Source organism: Nomascus leucogenys, chromosome 9, assembly GCF_006542625.1.
Source record: "Nomascus leucogenys isolate Asia chromosome 9, Asia_NLE_v1, whole genome shotgun sequence".
Lineage (NCBI taxonomy): Eukaryota > Metazoa > Chordata > Mammalia > Primates > Hylobatidae > Nomascus > Nomascus leucogenys.
The window spans coordinates 81,492,152-81,510,799 of NC_044389.1; the positions used below are offsets into that span (position 1 = coordinate 81,492,152).

The following is an 18,648-nucleotide window of genomic DNA, read 5'->3' on the forward strand; positions in this document are numbered from 1 at the left end:
TTAAAAAAAATTTTTTTTTTTCCTAGAGATGACATCTGTGTTGCCCAGGTTGGTCTTGAACTTCTGAGGCCAAGTGATCCTCCCACTTTGGGCTCTCAAAGTGCTGGAATTAGAGTTGTGAGCTGCCGTACTTGTCCTATTTTAATATTAATCTTAAAACTGCTTTACGTTTTCATATTGGCAAACCTAAAAAACGTTTGCCGTTGCAATTCATGTATATCTCATGTTTGAGAAGAAAAGTCAAAGGAACAAGACCTTTAGGAGTTATTGGCTCTCCTCCATACTCTGCATAACTGTTTTGTTATTGCAGTTGCCAACACAGGATACTTTTGTTCCTAGAAGGCTGGGCTACACCAAAGATTAGAAGCACATTTCCTACAAGTGGAGTAGAAGCTAGTTTTAATTTCTCCTTCCTTTCAGTCCACTTAAGATAATAGTTGTGGCCCCTTTAGGCCCTCATATCTCCAGCCCTCTAGGTAAAACAGGAGGGAAGCTGGACAACATTGTCAGGCACTTCAAATGCACCAAAGTTCTGAAAAGGGGAAGTCCTGACCATAACTACCAGTTTCCCACTTTTCAATCAATGACATACTGCTCTCTCACACACAATTCTGTGGGAGCATTTAAACCATATCGATAAATTGAAAAAGCATATAGCATCAATCCAACCAAAAGATATTTGCATGGTAAACGTGATGCACTGATATAAACTCTACGTTATCATCATGTGGAGAAAAAAGTTCACAGAATAGTGTTGATAGTATTCCTTTTGTGTAATTTTAAAGGATATATATGCTATTGTGTGCATAGAAACTCCTGAAAAGATACATAAGAAACTTAACAGTAATCACCCATTTTTTTGCGGGCGTATAGCTTTTCTTTCTCATTATATAATTTCCTGACAATTTGTATTTTCTAACCCTTAGGTATACTGCATTCATTAATTTATTTTTATGTCAAGGATTATCAGGATGGTAATATCCTGGATCATTTTTGTTTGCTTCTTTATACTTCTCAGGATAAAATAACCTAAATGTTACTTACTACCACCAGGAAGATTTATGTGACTACATTAAAACTTTATTCAACAAAATACCATAAAGTAAAAAGAAAAGTCACAAGATAGACTAGAAGATATTTGCAACATATAAAACTGACAAATGACTGATGTCTAGAATAAAAGAACTCCTAAAAATTATTCAGAGAAAGAGAAATAATACAAAGTTGAGCACAGGATATGAACAGGTTCTTCATAATAAAATGTCCATTAGAATGAGGATTTAACGAGAATTGAGGAAAATGCAAACTAAAGTCATAATAAAACACCATTCCACACTCATGTAATTCACAAAAACTCACATTTACTTTGAAGAGCAATTTGGCAATGTCTATAAGGCTAAATGTGTTTATTCTGTGATACATGTCTTAAGTAACTAATGCAGTGAGCCCAACGCAGAAGAATGTTCCACTACAGTGTTGTAATACAGAAACTGGTAACAACTTCATGCCTTCAACTGGAGAACAGATAAATTACGGTAGTTCCCGTAATTGAATACTGCTACACAGTACTAAAATTAATGAATGAGAGCTTCACATAATTATACAATAATGAGTGTAAAAAGAAAAGCTGTAGAATGAGCAAGTATAAGGCTTAAAAATATATAAAACAGTACTAAAGAGTAGATGGTTTAGGTTATACACAGTGAAAGTACAACAACACAGGAATGATAAACATCAAATTTTGGATAATTGTTACCTCTGAAGGGGAGGAATGGCAATGTGATCTGGAAGTGGCAAAATGTTAAGATTTGACAAAAGTAGGTGCTGAGAACTTGGATATTCAGTATGTAATTCACTATACTAGAAATAGTACAGTCACAACCAACACACACATACACCTATTTAAGCCCACAATGCTGTTTCAATAATACATTTTAGTGCCCCCTGAGGGGCAGATGCCATACTAGGAATTTGGGGTACAGGTATGAACAAGGCACAGTACCTCCCTTCAAGATAATATCACAGAAGCAGACTTGGGTCCTGATTAGCTTTGTCACTGATGGCTAGGATCTGTTCTTTAATCAACGGGACTGAGACCCTTAAAAGTTCAATGTATGTTTCTGAGGTTTCAGACATCCACCACTGCCCTGCTTCCTTTCCCTTTCCCTTACAGAATGAAGATAATGGGCAGACAAACCATGACAAGGATTACAGCATAAAACAAGACAATTTCCACACAAATGTAGAAATTACTTTTATTATGTTAAAATATTCCTTAATAAGCTAGCAATTATTTATGTGGAGGAGCGTCCAGAAAACAGGTTCATGACTGAATTATCCTTGTCCTTGATTATAGAGATTCATGAATTACACATATAACCCTATTCTCTGGAGTAGCTGTGAAGCTCTACGACGCTGTGAGGTTGGAGGCGTTTCTCCCTGCCTGTTAAGCTGCTCCCATCACATCACGAAAGGATGGACATTATTTTTCTCTTTTGAATTAAATCTTTACAACAGTTCGAATGCTGTAAAAGGAAACAATATACTAAGTTTTAAATGATACCTTTAAGACAACTAAAATTGTGTTTTTTGACTCTCCATCCCCTCAAACTCGACATCATTATTACATTCTATGATATATAGTTAAAGCTTACCTCTTTCCAGAATGCATCAGTTCAAAGGCGTTGTTGATTTCATCAAAAGACAGATTGTGAGTCACAAATTCATCAACTTTTATCTTTTTGGACATATATTCAGACACCAACTTTGGGACACTTTCTACACTCTTCCATCCTAAAAGAAATCACACATTAATTTATTCACAAATTTCTGCAGTATGCTTGTTACTTAGCGGAAGACACAAAGGCATTTAAAAGAATGAATTTTTTGATGAGTTAAAGGGTAATGAGAAATTCAAAAATAGCATGGAGATGAAGAATTTGACAAACACCTTTCAGTTAAGAAGTAAATACTTTTGAAATTTTCCTTTCTCTGTATTAAGATTTACTAAAACCTCATTAAGGTTTCGCCCAATTGAGACTTTTAAACTACCCAGGACAGAACTCTGGAAGTCTCAACAACAAGCTTATTTAGGTCCACATCAGGAAAGATTTCTGTAATCATGATATTCAAGGAAGAAAAAAACTGATATAATACAGGACTTTATTTCCTTGGTTTTAAATTTAACAATGAAATAGGGATAGTATCTCAGAACAGAAAACTATGAAAATGAAAAATGAAGTAGAACTCTTTAGCTAAATGGTTAAGTTGGTTAAGTTTTTTTTTTTTTTTTTTTTTTTTTTTTGGAGACGGAGTCTCGCTCTGTCTCCCAGGCTGGAGTACAGTTGTGCGATCTCGGCTCACTGCAAGCTCCGCCTCCCGGGTTCACGCCATTCTCCTGCCTCAGCCTCCTGGGTAGCTGGGACTACAGGCGCCTGCTGCCACGCCCAGCTAATTTTTTGTATTTTTAGTAAAGACAGGGTTTCACCATGTTAGCCAGGATGGTCTCGATCTCCTGACCTCGTGATCCACCCGCCTCGGCCTCCCAAAGTACTGGGATTACAGGTGTGAGCCACCAGGCCCAACTAAATGGTAAGATTTTAAATAAAATTAGGTGCTTCAATTTCTCACTGTATCTAAAGAAGCAATACAATCAACAAGAAGCCTTCTCACCTTCTAATGATGCTATCAACGATATTTCAAACCTCTTTTGAGCCTTTTCCAAATCTCCTCCCTTATATTCTCCACTAATTATTCTTTCCCCACAAATTGTGGGGATTTTTTCTTTCTCCTTTAAATGTCCTGGTAACTGACATGACCACAGCCACTCCTGTTCTCTAGACAAAAGCTTCTATTATCTTTAGATCAGCAATGCAAGGGGACTCAATGATACAGGGAATTTCCCAACCAGCATGTGCTAGAATCTAGAATGAGGCTTCAGTTAGAGGTTACTACCAAGATCCCCTGGATCAGCCAGGCTTAGAATGCCCTTTAAAATACAGCTATGGACTCCAGAATGATACCCCCGAATAGCATACATGGCTTAAAAAGTTTCTTCTATGATACTCTGCTGTGACATATATCTAGAGCTTTGAAGAGGAGGGCAAGTCAGATTGACATCTTCTAAGGCAAATTCTGTAGTTACAAAGATGGAAGATTTTGGCCAAACCCCTCATTTTAGCATATTTTCCAAATCTTTTCTTCTGGCCTTCAAAAAAGCTGGCATAATATGAGGTAGAGGACCTTAAAAGACGAACCGTTAAACACAGATCATTCAAAACACACACTGTGTGATTTTTTTTCTTTAAGAAGATGATGAAATATAAATATATATTTTTAAAGCCCTTTAAAAACTTTAGACTCATTCATTCACAACTGTTGGGAAATACAAACATGTTGTGACATATTTTCTCTCCTCTGGCTGAGCAACCATGGAAAAGATAGAAACTGCTTCCCCGCAACCCCAAACCACCAAGGACTTTTTAGGATCACAAAGGGAAAAATGATCAGTCTAGCAGCTTTTTGATTTTATGATAAGGCTTTGTCCAATTAAATATTTTCAGTTTGAGACTCAATATTGGTTACTGCTAAAATCAGACAGATGTATGATCACATCCAGTGATCACTGCACTCCTGGAAAAATGAATAAAAATGTAACAAGCTACTTGAGTCCACAAGAAACACACCATGGCTGATACTGTTTGCTTACTTTGCAATCAACTTCCTGCCCCTGCTATACCCATAACTACTTCCTCACTATCAGAATATTGATTTTTTTCTTTTATAGAATATGCACCAAGTGGCCCTATGTTTCAGGAGAAGGTGAGCACCTCCCCAGTCCCAGGGGTAAATAGTGATTGAGTCTGAATCCCTTCTAATAAAACAGCCTTGCGTGCAACAACTCAGAAGGCAGCCCATGAAGATTCTTGTTAATATAAAAAAATTAGGCTGGGATTAAACATCTGCCAATGCAAATAACAAGAGAAAATGCAGTCATCTCATCCATCGAATTACCTCCAAAGGCAGTGCCTTTCCATGTGCGACCTGTTACCAGCTGGAATGGACGAGTGGCAATTTCTTCACCTGAAGCAGCTACTCCAACCACCACGCTGACGCCCCAGCCTTTGTGACATGCCTCAAGTGCTGCTCTCTGCAGGCACAGAGATACGACGAAATCACAGAAGTCAGTGCATTTTCCTGAGAACAACTGCTTCCCAGAAACATCTAGAGATGGCATAGTTTTTAAAGATAATGGCAACAAAAGGCCAAACTCAACATTTGGTGAGCTCAATTTTATTGAACAATTTATATTTTTATTTTTTATTTTATTTTATTTTTTTTTGAGATAGAGTCTCCCTCTGGCACCCAGGCTGGAGTGCAGTGCATGATCTCAGCTCATGGCAACGTCTGCCTCCTGGGTTCAAGCGATTCTCATGCCTCAGCCTCCCTAGTAGCTGGGATTACAGGCGTGCGCCACGACACCCAGCTAATTTTCGTATTTCTAGTAGAGACGGGGTTTCGTCATGTTGCCCTGGCTGGTCTCGAACTTGTGGCCTCAAGTATCCACCCGCCCTGGCCTCCCAAAGTGCTGGGATTACAGGCGTGAGCCACCATGCCCGGCCTGAACAATTTATTTTAACAAATTAACCTGGTTAAATATTAACATAAAATAATTTGAAGTGTTTATTTGCTTTCTATTTTAAAAAGTAAACTAGTTCAAAACTCTAAAGGATTTAATTTTAAAAAGCAGGCAGCAGAATTAATAGTAATACTTTTACTGAGTGTCTATGTAGGTTTAAGTAGGTATTGTTACTACAGGTTGATTATCTGTTATCTGAGATGCTTGGGACCAGAGTGTTTTGAATTTTGGATTTTTTCGGATTTGGAATATTTGCGTCGTATTTATTGGCTAAGCATTCTTAATCTGAAATGCCCCAATGAGCATTTCCTTTGAGCATCAGGTTGGTGCTCAAAGTTTCAGATTTTGGAGCATTTTGGATTTTTGGATTAGGGATAGATGTTCAACCTGTACCTGCATTTTACAGATGAGGAAACTGAGGTTGAGACAAGCTGTTTGTTCAGGGTCACAGAGTTAGTAAGTGGACATGTATTTGATTCCAAAGCTCATGCTCTGCACAACTGCTTTATTCTGTCTTTTCATTTCATGAGACATGCACTTAGCAGGCATTGAAAGGCAAAGAAACATCTTTTCTCATCCTTCCCTGAGCTGTTCTTGTATCATTTCCTATTATAGTTCAAATAGATATTTTCCCCTTCTTTCACTAGAATAATTCTTATTAAGAGACTATTCCTTTGCCAAAACAAAACAATTTTTAATCTAAAACTGCACTTCAAGAAAAGCAGCTCCATAAACTAAAAAGGAATGAAGCCCATACTCACCATGACCTTCACATTACCAATACATTCAAAGGAATAGTCCACTCCTCCATCGGTCATCTCAATGAGCACTTCCTGGATGGGTTTACTAAAATCCTGAGGGTTAATACATTCAGTAGCTCCAAACTCTTTGGCCCTTGCAAATTTATCTTTATTGATGTCCACACCAATGATGCGGGATGCACCAGCCACTTTACAGCCCATGATAACTGCCAATCCAACTCCTCCCAGACCAAAGACGGCACAAACAGAGCCAGGCTCCACCTAGGAATAAAGAAAGTTTATAAAGCACTCATTCTACCACAGTCACTGGGTTTCATACAGATGGGCCAATTTCACTATTCCAGGAAAGTTTCACTGAATTAAATTAGAAGGCAGAAGCAAAAAACTCAAGTCAGTCTCTTACCTTGGCAGTGTTCACAGCAGCACCATAACCAGTTGAAATGCCACAACCTAGAAGGCAGACTTTATCCAAAGGTGCTAAAGGATCTATTTTAGCAACAGAGATATCAGCCACAACTGTGTATTCAGAAAATGTGCTGGTTCCCATGTAATGCAAAATTGTCTTTCCTTTGCAAGTAAATCTGCTGGTACCATCTGGCATTAATCCTTTCCCTTGAGTGACTCTAAAGAAAAAAAAAGGAAAAAGGCAAGTTGGAATTAGGTTTCTTAAAACCCACAGGAAAAAGAAATCAGTTTTAAAAATAATGACCAGTAAATATTAAGAAAGTGTTGTAAACTACAATTTCAAATATATTCACTAGTAATTTAGCACCTTGCAGCAATGCCTTATAAAGGAAATTTATATTTATAATCTTATCCATCTTTTCCAATATTCACTATCCTTCTAGATCATACTGTCAGAATATTGAACTCATTTTAAGAGGTACAACTTATGGATCAGATGGAATTATTTTAAAATCCCATCATTAAAACGGTGGGCCAGGTGCAGTGGCTCACTCCTATAATCCCAGTACTTTGGAAAGTTGAGACAGGAGGACAACTTGAACCCAGGAGTTCAAGAGTAGCCTGGGCAACATAGCAACACCCTATCTCTATAAAAAATAAAATTAGCCAGGTGTAGCGGAGCACGTGCCTGCAGGAGGTTCACTTCAGCCCAGGAGTTTGAGGCTGCAGTGAGCCGTGACTGTGCCACTACATTCCAGACTGGGTGACAGAATGAGATCCTGTCTCAAAAATTAAAAAAAAATAAACCTCTGTGAACAAATATAACGTCATAAAGGATAAAGCCAAAACCATTATCTATGCAAGTAGAGATTACAAACCATTAACCAGATCAGCTGATGAAAACAGATGGCCAAACTGGCTAATTTATATCTTTCAGGAGGCATTTTTCTGAAGTGTAACTAACAGTCCTCAATAATGCAAGTTAAATTACTTCTTCACTTTGTTTTGCCTGTGACTTGGTTACACCAAAAAAACAAACAAACAAACAAAAAAAAACAACAGGAAAGAAAACCCAAAAAGCTTACAAAGGCCACTGATATAATAAATGGTAACAAAAATTACTTTTGCTATTCTAAACAGAGGTGATGTAACATCTTGCTTAGGAGTACCCACCCTAAAGTCAGAGCACTTGGGTTCAAATCCTGTGTGATCTGAGCAAGGTAATTAATCTTTATGCCTTCATTTTCTCACTAGAAAATGCTGAGAAACATAGGTAACTTCCTTTACAAATTGCTATAAAAGTCTAATGAGATGTTATATGAGGCTTTAGCATTGTGTCTGGCACAGAATTGATGTTTAGTAATTATGTTATTTTAAATAAAATAAACACTATAATTGCTTTTTTTTGAGACAGCCCAGGCTGGAGTGCATAGCTCACCACAGCCTTCAACACTGAGGCAGGAGGATCGCCTGAGCTCAAGTGATCCTCCTGCATCTCAGTACCAAGTAGCTGGTACTACAGGGGCATAGAGACGGGGTCTCGCTATGTTGCCCAGGCTGAACACTATAATTTGATGTATACTCTTAGACTCTTTCGAACATACATATGAATAAATACACAGATGAAGAGAAAATGGACTGCCTCTAGATTCAAGAGCAAATACGTTTCCTTTGAGAGAAAAATAAATATGACCAGAAACAAAGAACAGGTGACAAAGCTCCATCAAAAAGAATTTTTTTTTTTGAGACAGGGTTTTACTCTGTTGCCCAGGTTGGAATGCAGTGGCACATCATGGCTCACTGCAACCTCGACCTCCAGGGCTCATGATCCTCCCACGACAGCCACTGAGCAGCTGGGACCACAAGCACGTGCCACCAAGCCCAGCTAATTTTTTAAAGTCACAGTCAAAGGAATCAGCACAGTGGTTACCTAAGAGGGAGGTAGGTTCTGACTTGGAAGGGACATGAGGGACCTTATCGGGTGCTGGCAGGGTTCTCTATCTTGATCTGGGTGATGTTCAAATCAACAGGTGTTTATATACATAATCATTCATTGAGCTGTACACTTAAGATCTATACACCTTAAGTGCTTTATAATATGCATGCTCTACCTCAATTAAAAAAAAAAAAACGGAACACACACAAGGGGATCTGAAAGTTCCTCAAAGAGGTAGTTCTTTCAGTGTTGTTACCTAGTACAATAAAAACAACTACCTTTTCTGTATCAAGGAGTTAGGTTATCTCCTGCAGTCTTCCTAATAGCCTTAGTGGGTAAGTTTTATTACTCTCACTTACTGGACAGTAAAATGGTTCATAAAAATGATTTCGTTTAATCTCACAAGCATGTCTTTCCTTACTACGTGGTTTGGCAAATTTAGCCTACTGTTATGTGAAGAGAATGGGTACAGAAAATTCTGCATCTTTTATATCTTAAAGATATAAAATTTATATCTTACAAATTGTTCTCATTAAATTTATATCTTATAAAAAAGATATCTTTTATATCTTAAAGATATAAAATTTATATCTTAACGGCTGGTGATACTGGGCACACCCCTTTAGTTTCTCTTTTATCTGTACGAAAAGTCAGTATATTTATGGTTTGCTTTAGAAAAAGTTACTATAATACAATGGTACATAGTATTGAATTCACAAAAATATGAACAAATATTTATAGCAAGAGACACTCACAACGGAAACACTGCTTCAAAGCAAGTTACATCCAGATGACAATATCTATACACACAAAAATCCCTAAAACTGATTGGTTCTTTTCTTTGCAGCAGGAGGGAGGGAGAGAAAAGAAAAAACGATAGCAGATACCCTCAACTCTTCAAAAGCAGAGATTTGTTCAATGAAAAATAAAGGAGTTGAAAGAAAAATGAGCCAACAAATTTACAGATTATGACAAACCATTCTGGGGCAGGAGGGTAAGGGATCCTGGGACAGGGAGGGCCCAGGGCCCAGTTGCCTTTGTGAAGACCAGCCAAGGGTAACATAGGGCACCACAACTGGGCAAGGTGAGGCCAGGGTGAGGCATTAGGTGGAGTCACTCCCCTGGTCTCTTCACATCCCCCTGCTTCTTTCTTTTATGGGGTAGAAAGGAGACAGAATGCAGACACCCCTTGAGGGCTGCACAAGTTACTTAAATCAGCCACCTCTACAAGTTACACATTTCCTCATGTGAAAAATAAATGTTTCTTCAGTTGCACAATTAGGCAGAAAACCGCAAATGGTAGAGAAGGTTGTTGCTGTTGCCCAGGTACCCTCTCTGTGTCAAAACCTCTTAATTTCTGAGTCTTCTCTCATCTGTGAAAATGGGGATAGTAGTGAGGTTGCTATAAAGATGGAATGAAACCACTGATGTACAATGCACTACATAAACTGCCACACAATTATTTATTCTTATCATTGTTAATATGATCTTGTGGAATAGGAATTAAAAGAAATTAAAGAATGTGCAAAAAAAAACTCAGTTGTATGTAAGAAAATCCAATTCCCCGAGGAAGAGAAAGAGCTGGAGTCCTTTAAAATTAACTGCCTGTTTTTCTGTGGCTAGTGAGCCTTATCTCTCCCTTTCCCAGGCATTGTGAAGACTGTTTCTCTAGCTGTGCAGCTGCAAGGTCACTAGACAGATCATCTCAAGTCACAAAACACGTTGTTCCTTGAAAAGTAAGAAATGATGTAATGCATGTCTCAGTTGAATAACTGTCTTTGTTTCTTGCTTCTGTAATATGCTCCCCTCTACACAGGTCTTTCCCCACCCCACAAAATGCTTAAAAGGTAGCTTGACTCTTTGTTCGGGGCTCAGTCCTTTGGATGTTAATCCGACTGGGTGGGTGAACCTAAATTATTAAATAATTCCTCCTCAACCCCTCGGTCTCTGTGATTCCTTAATTATCCCGCAGCACTTGTGTTTTAAGAAGAACATAAAAAGATACTAACCTTATCTTCTGGCAAAGGTTAGTTTTAGGATTTAGACAAAATTTGCATTCTCCACACTGTGGGATGTAAAGTGGGATGACAGTGTCACCTGGAAACAAATGCAAAGACATCCTGAATAGGTAGTATCTATTTCTAAATGAAAACATCAGCCCTTGCAAATTCCTGTCAACTGATGTGGCTTTGCAAAGTTAAAAACTTTAAGTCTTAGAACTTTACCTAGGTAACATCATTCAGATACTGTCTGACCATGCAAAAAGTATGTTTCAATATTTTTATTTAAATGAAACTCTTTAAACAATAACTGAAGAACAATGAAGTTATATGCTTCAAAATCCTGCTTCATTGATGCATCTCTAAAAATTCTTGCTTAATATGCCAAAATTGGTTTTGGAAATGTACTTAGAAAAGTTTCACAAAAGCAGTAGTCTGCAAAATCAGAGAGAAAACAATATCCAAATATTTGTGCTTCCCAGATGAGGAATCAACTGAATCTTGACAATCTACTTAGATGATACCTATTCATAAATAGTGGGTAGTTTTATCAGAAAAACAATTTCCCCATAGGAATAAGCCAAAATTATCAAACAAGTGGTTCAAGTATTCTCCTTACCCGCCTTCAGCTTAGTAACTCCCTCACCAACACTTTCCACAACTCCAGCACCTTCATGTCCCAAGATCACTGGAAAACAACCCTCAGGATCAGCTCCACTCAGGGTATAGGCATCAGTGTGGCAAACCGCAGTGGCAATGATCTATCAGGACATTAAAACAATGAATGTTTAAATGTGTGTGCATGCAATTCAGAGGTACAGATACAATAAAGTCATTTTATTATAATACTATATTTCATTGACTCTAAGACACATTTCTTTCATATTTTAACCTCTCTAAAATCAGCATGTGCTTATAATCCATGGCATCTTAACAATTAGAATTGGCAGCAATTTTTTAGTGGTACATAAAAGCAATGGTGCATTTATATGCAATGAAATAGGGAACATCTAGTCCCCCTTTCAGTGCACGTCAGCAAGAGAAGGTAAACAAGGTCATTTTATGGGCACTATGCCTTCAAGTATGGAGAGAAACATCGCCTGTGTGCAAAACAGGTGGAATCCATCTCACTTCTAGTTTTCTCATGACAGCCGGGAAATATGATTTTTAAAGAGGTAATGACTATTTCTGAAATACGCCAGGCTGCTTGAGTCTGGGCCAAATTTCAGAACTTTTAGAGGAACCAACCCCCTTTTTACAAACCACACACAAGTTCTATTTAAATAAGCCTGTTATCTCTATCTCTCTGGCTTTCAAGTAACTTATTGTTATTTTTCTTTGAGACAAGAGTCTCGCTCTGTCGCCCAGGCTGGAGTGCAGTGGCATGATCTCGGCTCACTGCAAACTCCGCCTCCTAGGTTCAAGTGATTCTTCTGCCTCAGCCTTCTGAGTAGCTGGGAATGCAGGTGCGTACCACCAGGCCTGGCTAATTTTTTATATTTTTAGTAGAGATGGGGTTTCACCATGCTGGCCAGGCTGGTCTTGAACTCCTGACCTCATTATCTGCCTGCCTTGGCCTCCCAAAGTGCTGGGATTACAGGCGTGAGCCACCATGCCCGGCCATGACTTATCTTTTAAAGCCACCAAAAGCACAGAAAGGCAAAATCTTGGAGTATTTCTATTTATGCGTCTCTGCTCCTGGCTTATATATCCACTTACAATGTAACAAAACTTTGCTACCTGTCTGCAGTTTTGCAGGGAAGATGACTGTACTCATTGTGTCCATACAGCTCAATGAGCACAATGAATACCCATTGAGCTGTATGGGCACTTACTACATCCAGAACAAACTCCTTCAGTGGCAAAATCAGTCAGCTTAATTTCTGAATTTGAAGAAAAAAAAAACACTATTATAAGATTTCAAATTCCTGGGTATGGGTTGCGAAGGACCTTAAGATGTTATTTGGGCCAGGTGCGGTGGCTCACACCTGTAATTCCAGCACTTTGGGAGGCTAAGGCGTGTGGATCACTTGAGGTCAGGAGTTGGAGATCAGCCTGGCCAACAGGGTGAAACTCCGTCTCTACTAACAATACAAAAATTAGCCAGGCGTGTCTGTAATCCCAGCTACTAGGGAGGCTGAAGCAGGAGAACTGCTTGAACCTGGGAGGCAGGGGTTGAAGCGAGCCGAGATCGCACCACTGCACTCCAGCCTGGGTGACGGAGTGAAACTCTGTCTCAAAAAAAAAAAAAAAAGAAAAAAGATGTTATTTGGTCCTGGTCTGCTCCACCTGATATTTGTGATCGTTGGGAGCATGAGCCAGTATGTGTGGTGTGTTCTGAAAGTGAGATGGTAGGGGAAATATATTCCAAGTCACAGCTCTTTTTTGCTGTGACTCTTTTCCTAGAATGTTAATGATCACTACTCTAAAGCACTAATTTGGTATCAAAACAAGTAGACAGTAGTAGAATGCTAAACGCATGAAGTTTTCTACATGCCAAGGTTTCAAAGATCTCTCCAGCTGGCTGCCTTGTACAATATGCCTCTCTCCAAGGGTAAGGTCATTTCTCTGCCACCAGAGGTTAAGAAGCACTAGAATAATGAATTCCCTGAACCCTACCCTTGTCCGTCAGGGTGGGTGCATTTTAAAGCTCTCTAAGCAAGGTGACTTCATTTGCTTGTTACTCTATTCAATCAGGAGCCTCTTCTCAAATCTTGTTTAAGTCACTGTAGCAAAACTGAAGACCATTTCTGTCAGAGGCATTTTAACCAGAGCAGCTCCACCTTGAATAGGCGCTGGGTAAAATAAGGTTGAGACCTGCTGGGCTGCATTCCCAGGATGCTAGGCATTCTTAGTCACAAAATGAAACAGGAGGTTGGCACAAGATACATGTCACAAAGACCCTGCTGATAAGACAGACTGCGGTAAAGAAGCCAGCAAAAACCCATCAAAACCAAGATGGCAATGAAAGTGACCTCTGGTCATCCTCAAGGCTCATTATAGGCTAATTATAGTGCATTTGTACACCAAAAGGCAGTCTCACCAGTGCCATGAGTTTACAAATGCCATGGCAATGTCATGAAGTTACCCTATATGGTCTAAAAGGGGGAGGAATCCTTAGTTCTGAGAATTGCCCACCCCTTTCTTGGAAAACTCATGAATAACCCATCCTTTGTTTAGCATATAATCAAGAAACAACTATAAGTATACTCGGTTGAGCAGCCCATACTGCTGCTCTGACTATGGAGTAGCCATTCATTTCTTTGCTTCTCTAATAAACTTGCTTCCACTTTACCCTATGAACTCACTCCAAATTCTTTCTTGCGTGAGGTACAAGAACCCTCTCCGGGGTCAGAATAAGGACCCCTTTCTGGTAACATTTCTTCTTTTGTTTCTAACGTGTCAGCATATATTTAAAGTTATGTAATCAGCAGAAAAATGAGTATCCTACAGAGTTACCTTAAACCCAAACTGCAGAAGATAAATTGCAATACTCCAGTGACCCATGGGGATAGCTACTCAGCCCAAGATCAAAGCTAAAAGAGATGGTGAAGCGTGCTGCAAAGGTAAGGGATAAGAGAAGGATGTTGTGATTGTAAGGCTGGATGACTTTCAACACCTTTTCTTTGACACTGTCCTTTGGGATTTATCCTCTGCAGATCTCAGATCTAGATACTCATCTATCCAGAGACCTCATTGTGTCTCTTTTTTCTCCAGTGCCTTAAATGTATCATTACCTTGATTCGAACTTCATGAGCCTTTGGGGGTGCCACCTCTATCTCCTCTATGGAGAGAGGCTTTCCAGCCTCCCAAGCAACTGCAGCCTTGCACTTGATAACCTGAAGTGGGGAAAAAAGGGAGCAAGCTGTTTATCCTCCTAAACAAATAACTACTTAATAGGCAATTTAGATACAGATTAATGCTAATCTTAAAAAGTATATCACAGATTCACAAAGAAATGTATGCTTCCAAGTGATATGTTTTTAGATTTCACACAAATAGTATACATCAAAAAGGACTTAATTGAGATGATTACCTGGTCAGATAGAAAAGTATCTTTTGGTTAAAAAGTTGTACTCATCAAATATTTAATGGCCCTCTACAATGCATATGCAAGAGCAGGTTAAGAACACAAGTTCCGAGAGAATCTGATTCAGCAGGTCTGGCATGGGGTCCAAGAAATCTGCATGCTTAACACGTGCCTGAAGAAATTCTTTTCCTCAGGCTGTTCTGAATACCACCGGCTTGGTGCAAAACTGCAGGGTGGGAAGGAGGATTAGGAGTGTAACAATGAGGAGCTATATCCCTTGTAACTGCACCGGCCAATACAGCAGCCACTTGCCAAATATGACTTCTGAGCACTTAGAAAATGACCACTGGCCGGGCGTGGTGGCTCACACCTGTAATCCCAGCACTTTGGGAGGACAAGGTGGGCAGATCACGAAGTCAGGAGTTCAAGACCAACCTGGCCAGCATGGTGAAACCTCGTCCCTACAAAAATACAAAAATTAGCTGGGCATGATGGTGCGCATCTGTGTGGTCCCAGCTACTCAGGAGGCTGAGGCAGGAGAATGGCTTGAACCCGAGAGGTGGAGGTTGCAGTGAGCCGAGATTGTGCCACTGCACTCCAGCCTGGGCAACAGAGTTTGTCTCAAAACAAACAAACACAAAAAAAACTGAGATATGCTATAAATATAGCTGGACTTTGTAGACTTCATTCAAAGAAAAGTAAAAATATCTCATCAAAAGTATTTTTAAAAATACTGCTTACATGTTGAAATGGTATTTTAATTATGTTAAATAACATTATTTATAATGTTATTATAAACAAACTATTAAAACTTCACTTTTTTCTTTTTAATGAGGCCACTGAAAATTTAATATTACACGTGACTAATATATCTATAGCATACAGACCTGCTTTAGAGATTATAGTCAAGTATATCCTCCACTACCAGAGAATCACACGTAATGAGAAGGGTTCTGATAAGTTTACATTACACTTGAGAAATGTGTGGACAGACTAAAGGTTGTAAACCACTGGGTTTACAGGAGACAGATTTTAAAGTTAATAATTACAAAGAGTGTGATTTAAAGAGGCAGGCACAAAGTAATACAGAAAGCAAAAAATGTAGGTTAAGAGTGTAACTTTGCTTGGTTTGGGGAGGCTTCACTTCTAACCAGGATACTGAAGGATGAGGAAAAGGTAATTACAAATGGTGATAAAACACCTATATATAGGGTGATTGTGAGAACTGAATAAGAAAGAATATGAAGTCCCTGGCCGGGCGCGGTGGCTCAAGCCTGTAATCCCAGCACTTTGGGAGGCCGAGGCGGGCGGATCACGAGGTCAGGAGATCGAGACCATCCTGGCTAGGTGAAACCCCGTCTCTACTAAAAATACAAAAAATTAGCCGGGCGAGGTGGCAGTAGCCTGTAGTCACAGCCACCGGGGAGGCTGAGGCAGGAGAATGGCGTGAACCCAGGAGGTGGAGCTTATAGTGAGCCAAGATTGCGCCACTGCACTCCAGCCTGGGTGACAAAGCGAGATTCCCTCTCAAAAAAAAAAAAAAAAAAAAAAGAATATGAAGTCCCTAACACAACCCTTGGCACAGTATAGCTTTGCAAAATAAGTTAGTAGTTATTGGTAGCAACGGAACAAACGGTTGAGGGAAAGGAGAGGTGAGTTATATAGAGATATAAAAAATGGCCTCTGTAGGCCGGTGCGGTGGCTCATGCCTGTAATCCCAGCACTTTCGGAGGCCGAGATGGGCGGATCACCTGAGGTCACGAGTTCGAGACCAGCCAATATGGTCAATATGTTTGCCCAATATGGCGAAACAGGTCTCTACTAAAAATACAAAAATTAGCCGAGCATGGTGGCGGGCCCGGGCATTCCCAGCTACTCGGGAGGCTGAGACAGGAGAATCGCTTGCACCCGGGAGGCAGAGGTTGCAGTGACCCAAGATCGCGCCACTCCAGCCTGGGCAACAAAGAGCAAAACTCCGTCTGAACTGGGGGGGGGGGGGGGGGGGGGGGAGAATGGCCTCTGTAAATTGGTGAGGCTGGAAATGTGGAAATGATCATTTTTAAAATTAAATTGCAGATATTAAATCTCATAGTACAAAGAATCAGACACTGCATTAGAACCTTTTTCACTTCAATGTGCCATAAATTTCAACTCCACAAGTCAGATTCAGAATACTAACAATTAAGTTATGCAAATAAAAATCCAAAGAAACAAGAATATTAAATTTGATGGCCTGCTCCTCTTTGAAAAATGTCTTAATGGAGCCTAACCTTTTCCTTTTACTGACAATTCTAAGCAAAACAAAGCCCCACTCTAAATCCGCGGGAAATGGCCCTACTTCAACATTTGAACTACAGTAACAATTATAATCTTTCACCTTCTCTGAATAAAGACACTCAGTAATAAGGAAAAGCAACTACCAGTTTAAGTCTGAAAGACTGGTTAGAGTTTATTTCTTTCAAACTCCAATATGTTTAAGGCCGTATGTCTTACTAGAAAATGTCCAAAATTGCAAAGCATTAAAATAATCAGCAACTTTAGACTGAGTATGTTATTCGTAATTTTTGCCTTTCTTTACTGTCTAATTTGTATTTTATGAATTTGTCATAGAGGAGCAGACCTGGGTCGGAATCCCAGCTCGCCATCGTTGGTGTGACAAAGCACAACCAACCTCAAACCTCAGTTTTTGATAAGATGGGGATAACACCTCGCAGAGGTGTTTGTTATGTGAGGGCTAGAGGGAATATAAATCTCTTGGTATTTAAGTGCTCGAAAATGTTTCTGAAAGGGATGTAGGGGTCTTTCCAAAATACACTCCTTGGAGGCACAATAATTAAGGCGTAGGCTCAATTATGCAACACAAGCAACCCAGGAGTTAGGAGCACGGGATCTGGCTGTAGCTCTGCCAAGTATGCAAGCTGCAAGAATGACCCAGAGCGAGTTACTTAATTTCGTGTAAGAAGCAATGCGTGGCCGCTCCTAAGCCATTTCCACTGGGATACCGACCTGACCAGCCCCTGCCCCCCACTCTCCGGCTCTCCCACCCCCACCCCGTTCCGCCTGTCCCAGAAGCAGCAAAGAAAGCTGCTTCGCAACTGAAGAGCGGAGACAAAGCTTCCTTCTCTTTCTGCCCAGCTGAGCCGCTCGCCGGGGGCCCAGTTTCAGAACCAGGAGCCAGATCCCGTCTTGGGCGCCAAGCCTCGCGCGCCCCCGAGGATAGCAGCCTAGTCCCATGCCATACACTCCCTCCCTCGGAGACTCAGGGCCCTCCGCTCAGCGGGCCCTACCTGGTTCGCCATGTCCACGGATTCTGGTCGGCGCGGAGGGCTGACATCCGGGGTGGGCCGCGCAGCGACGCAGGCATGGGCATGGCGAGCGCCTAGCGAGGGGCGGGGCGTGGGGGGGCTTGCAGTGGCTCCAACCGGAAGGGCGGTGCTTGAGCTGTGGTGCGTTCCGCTAAGTTGTGGGCTCCCGGGTGCACTCGCCTGCGAGGCTGCAGGGCGCCGGTTTCGTTGCTAAAATCCGACGGACTTGTTGCAGAACTCGTTTTTTTTTGTCGGGAAAGGGCTTCCCCGTGTAACTTTACACCAGTTATCGTAGATAAGACTGGCAAATTACAGATGTGGACGGTGAGGGAACGGGAATTTCACTGAAAGCGCCTGAGAACCAGTAAGAGACCTGCGACGGCTTTGTGCTCCACTGGCAAATGCTTCCTCCCCTAATACAGATTTTGTGTGCTTGGAGACACAAGGAGTAAGATACAGCCCCTCAAGGGACTCGTCATAGGGAGAGGACACAGCTTTGGGAATAAAGGGGCCACAAAGGAGGAGAGAGGCGTTTGCTGAAAACTTCCCAAGCTCCCATTCCAGCAGTTCCTG

The 18,648-nt window shown here is 40.5% G+C and overlaps 1 protein-coding gene across 1 annotated transcript; it reads right to left on the minus strand.

Moving 5' to 3' along the window:
- Window positions 1–1,341: 1,341 nt before the first annotated feature.
- ADH5 (alcohol dehydrogenase 5 (class III), chi polypeptide) lies at window positions 1,342–18,151 on the minus strand. Its single transcript, XM_003257514.4, has 9 exons — window positions 18,058–18,151; window positions 14,478–14,579; window positions 11,360–11,501; window positions 10,750–10,837; window positions 6,803–7,022; window positions 6,400–6,660; window positions 5,014–5,149; window positions 2,655–2,793; window positions 1,342–2,525 (listed from the first exon to the last, which is right to left on the minus strand). The coding sequence occupies exons 1-9, from the start codon at window positions 18,067–18,069 to the stop codon at window positions 2,501–2,503; spliced, it is 1,125 nt and encodes a 374-aa protein (XP_003257562.2). The 5' UTR covers window positions 18,070–18,151; the 3' UTR covers window positions 1,342–2,500.
- Between the last annotated feature and the right edge of the window lie 497 nt (window positions 18,152–18,648).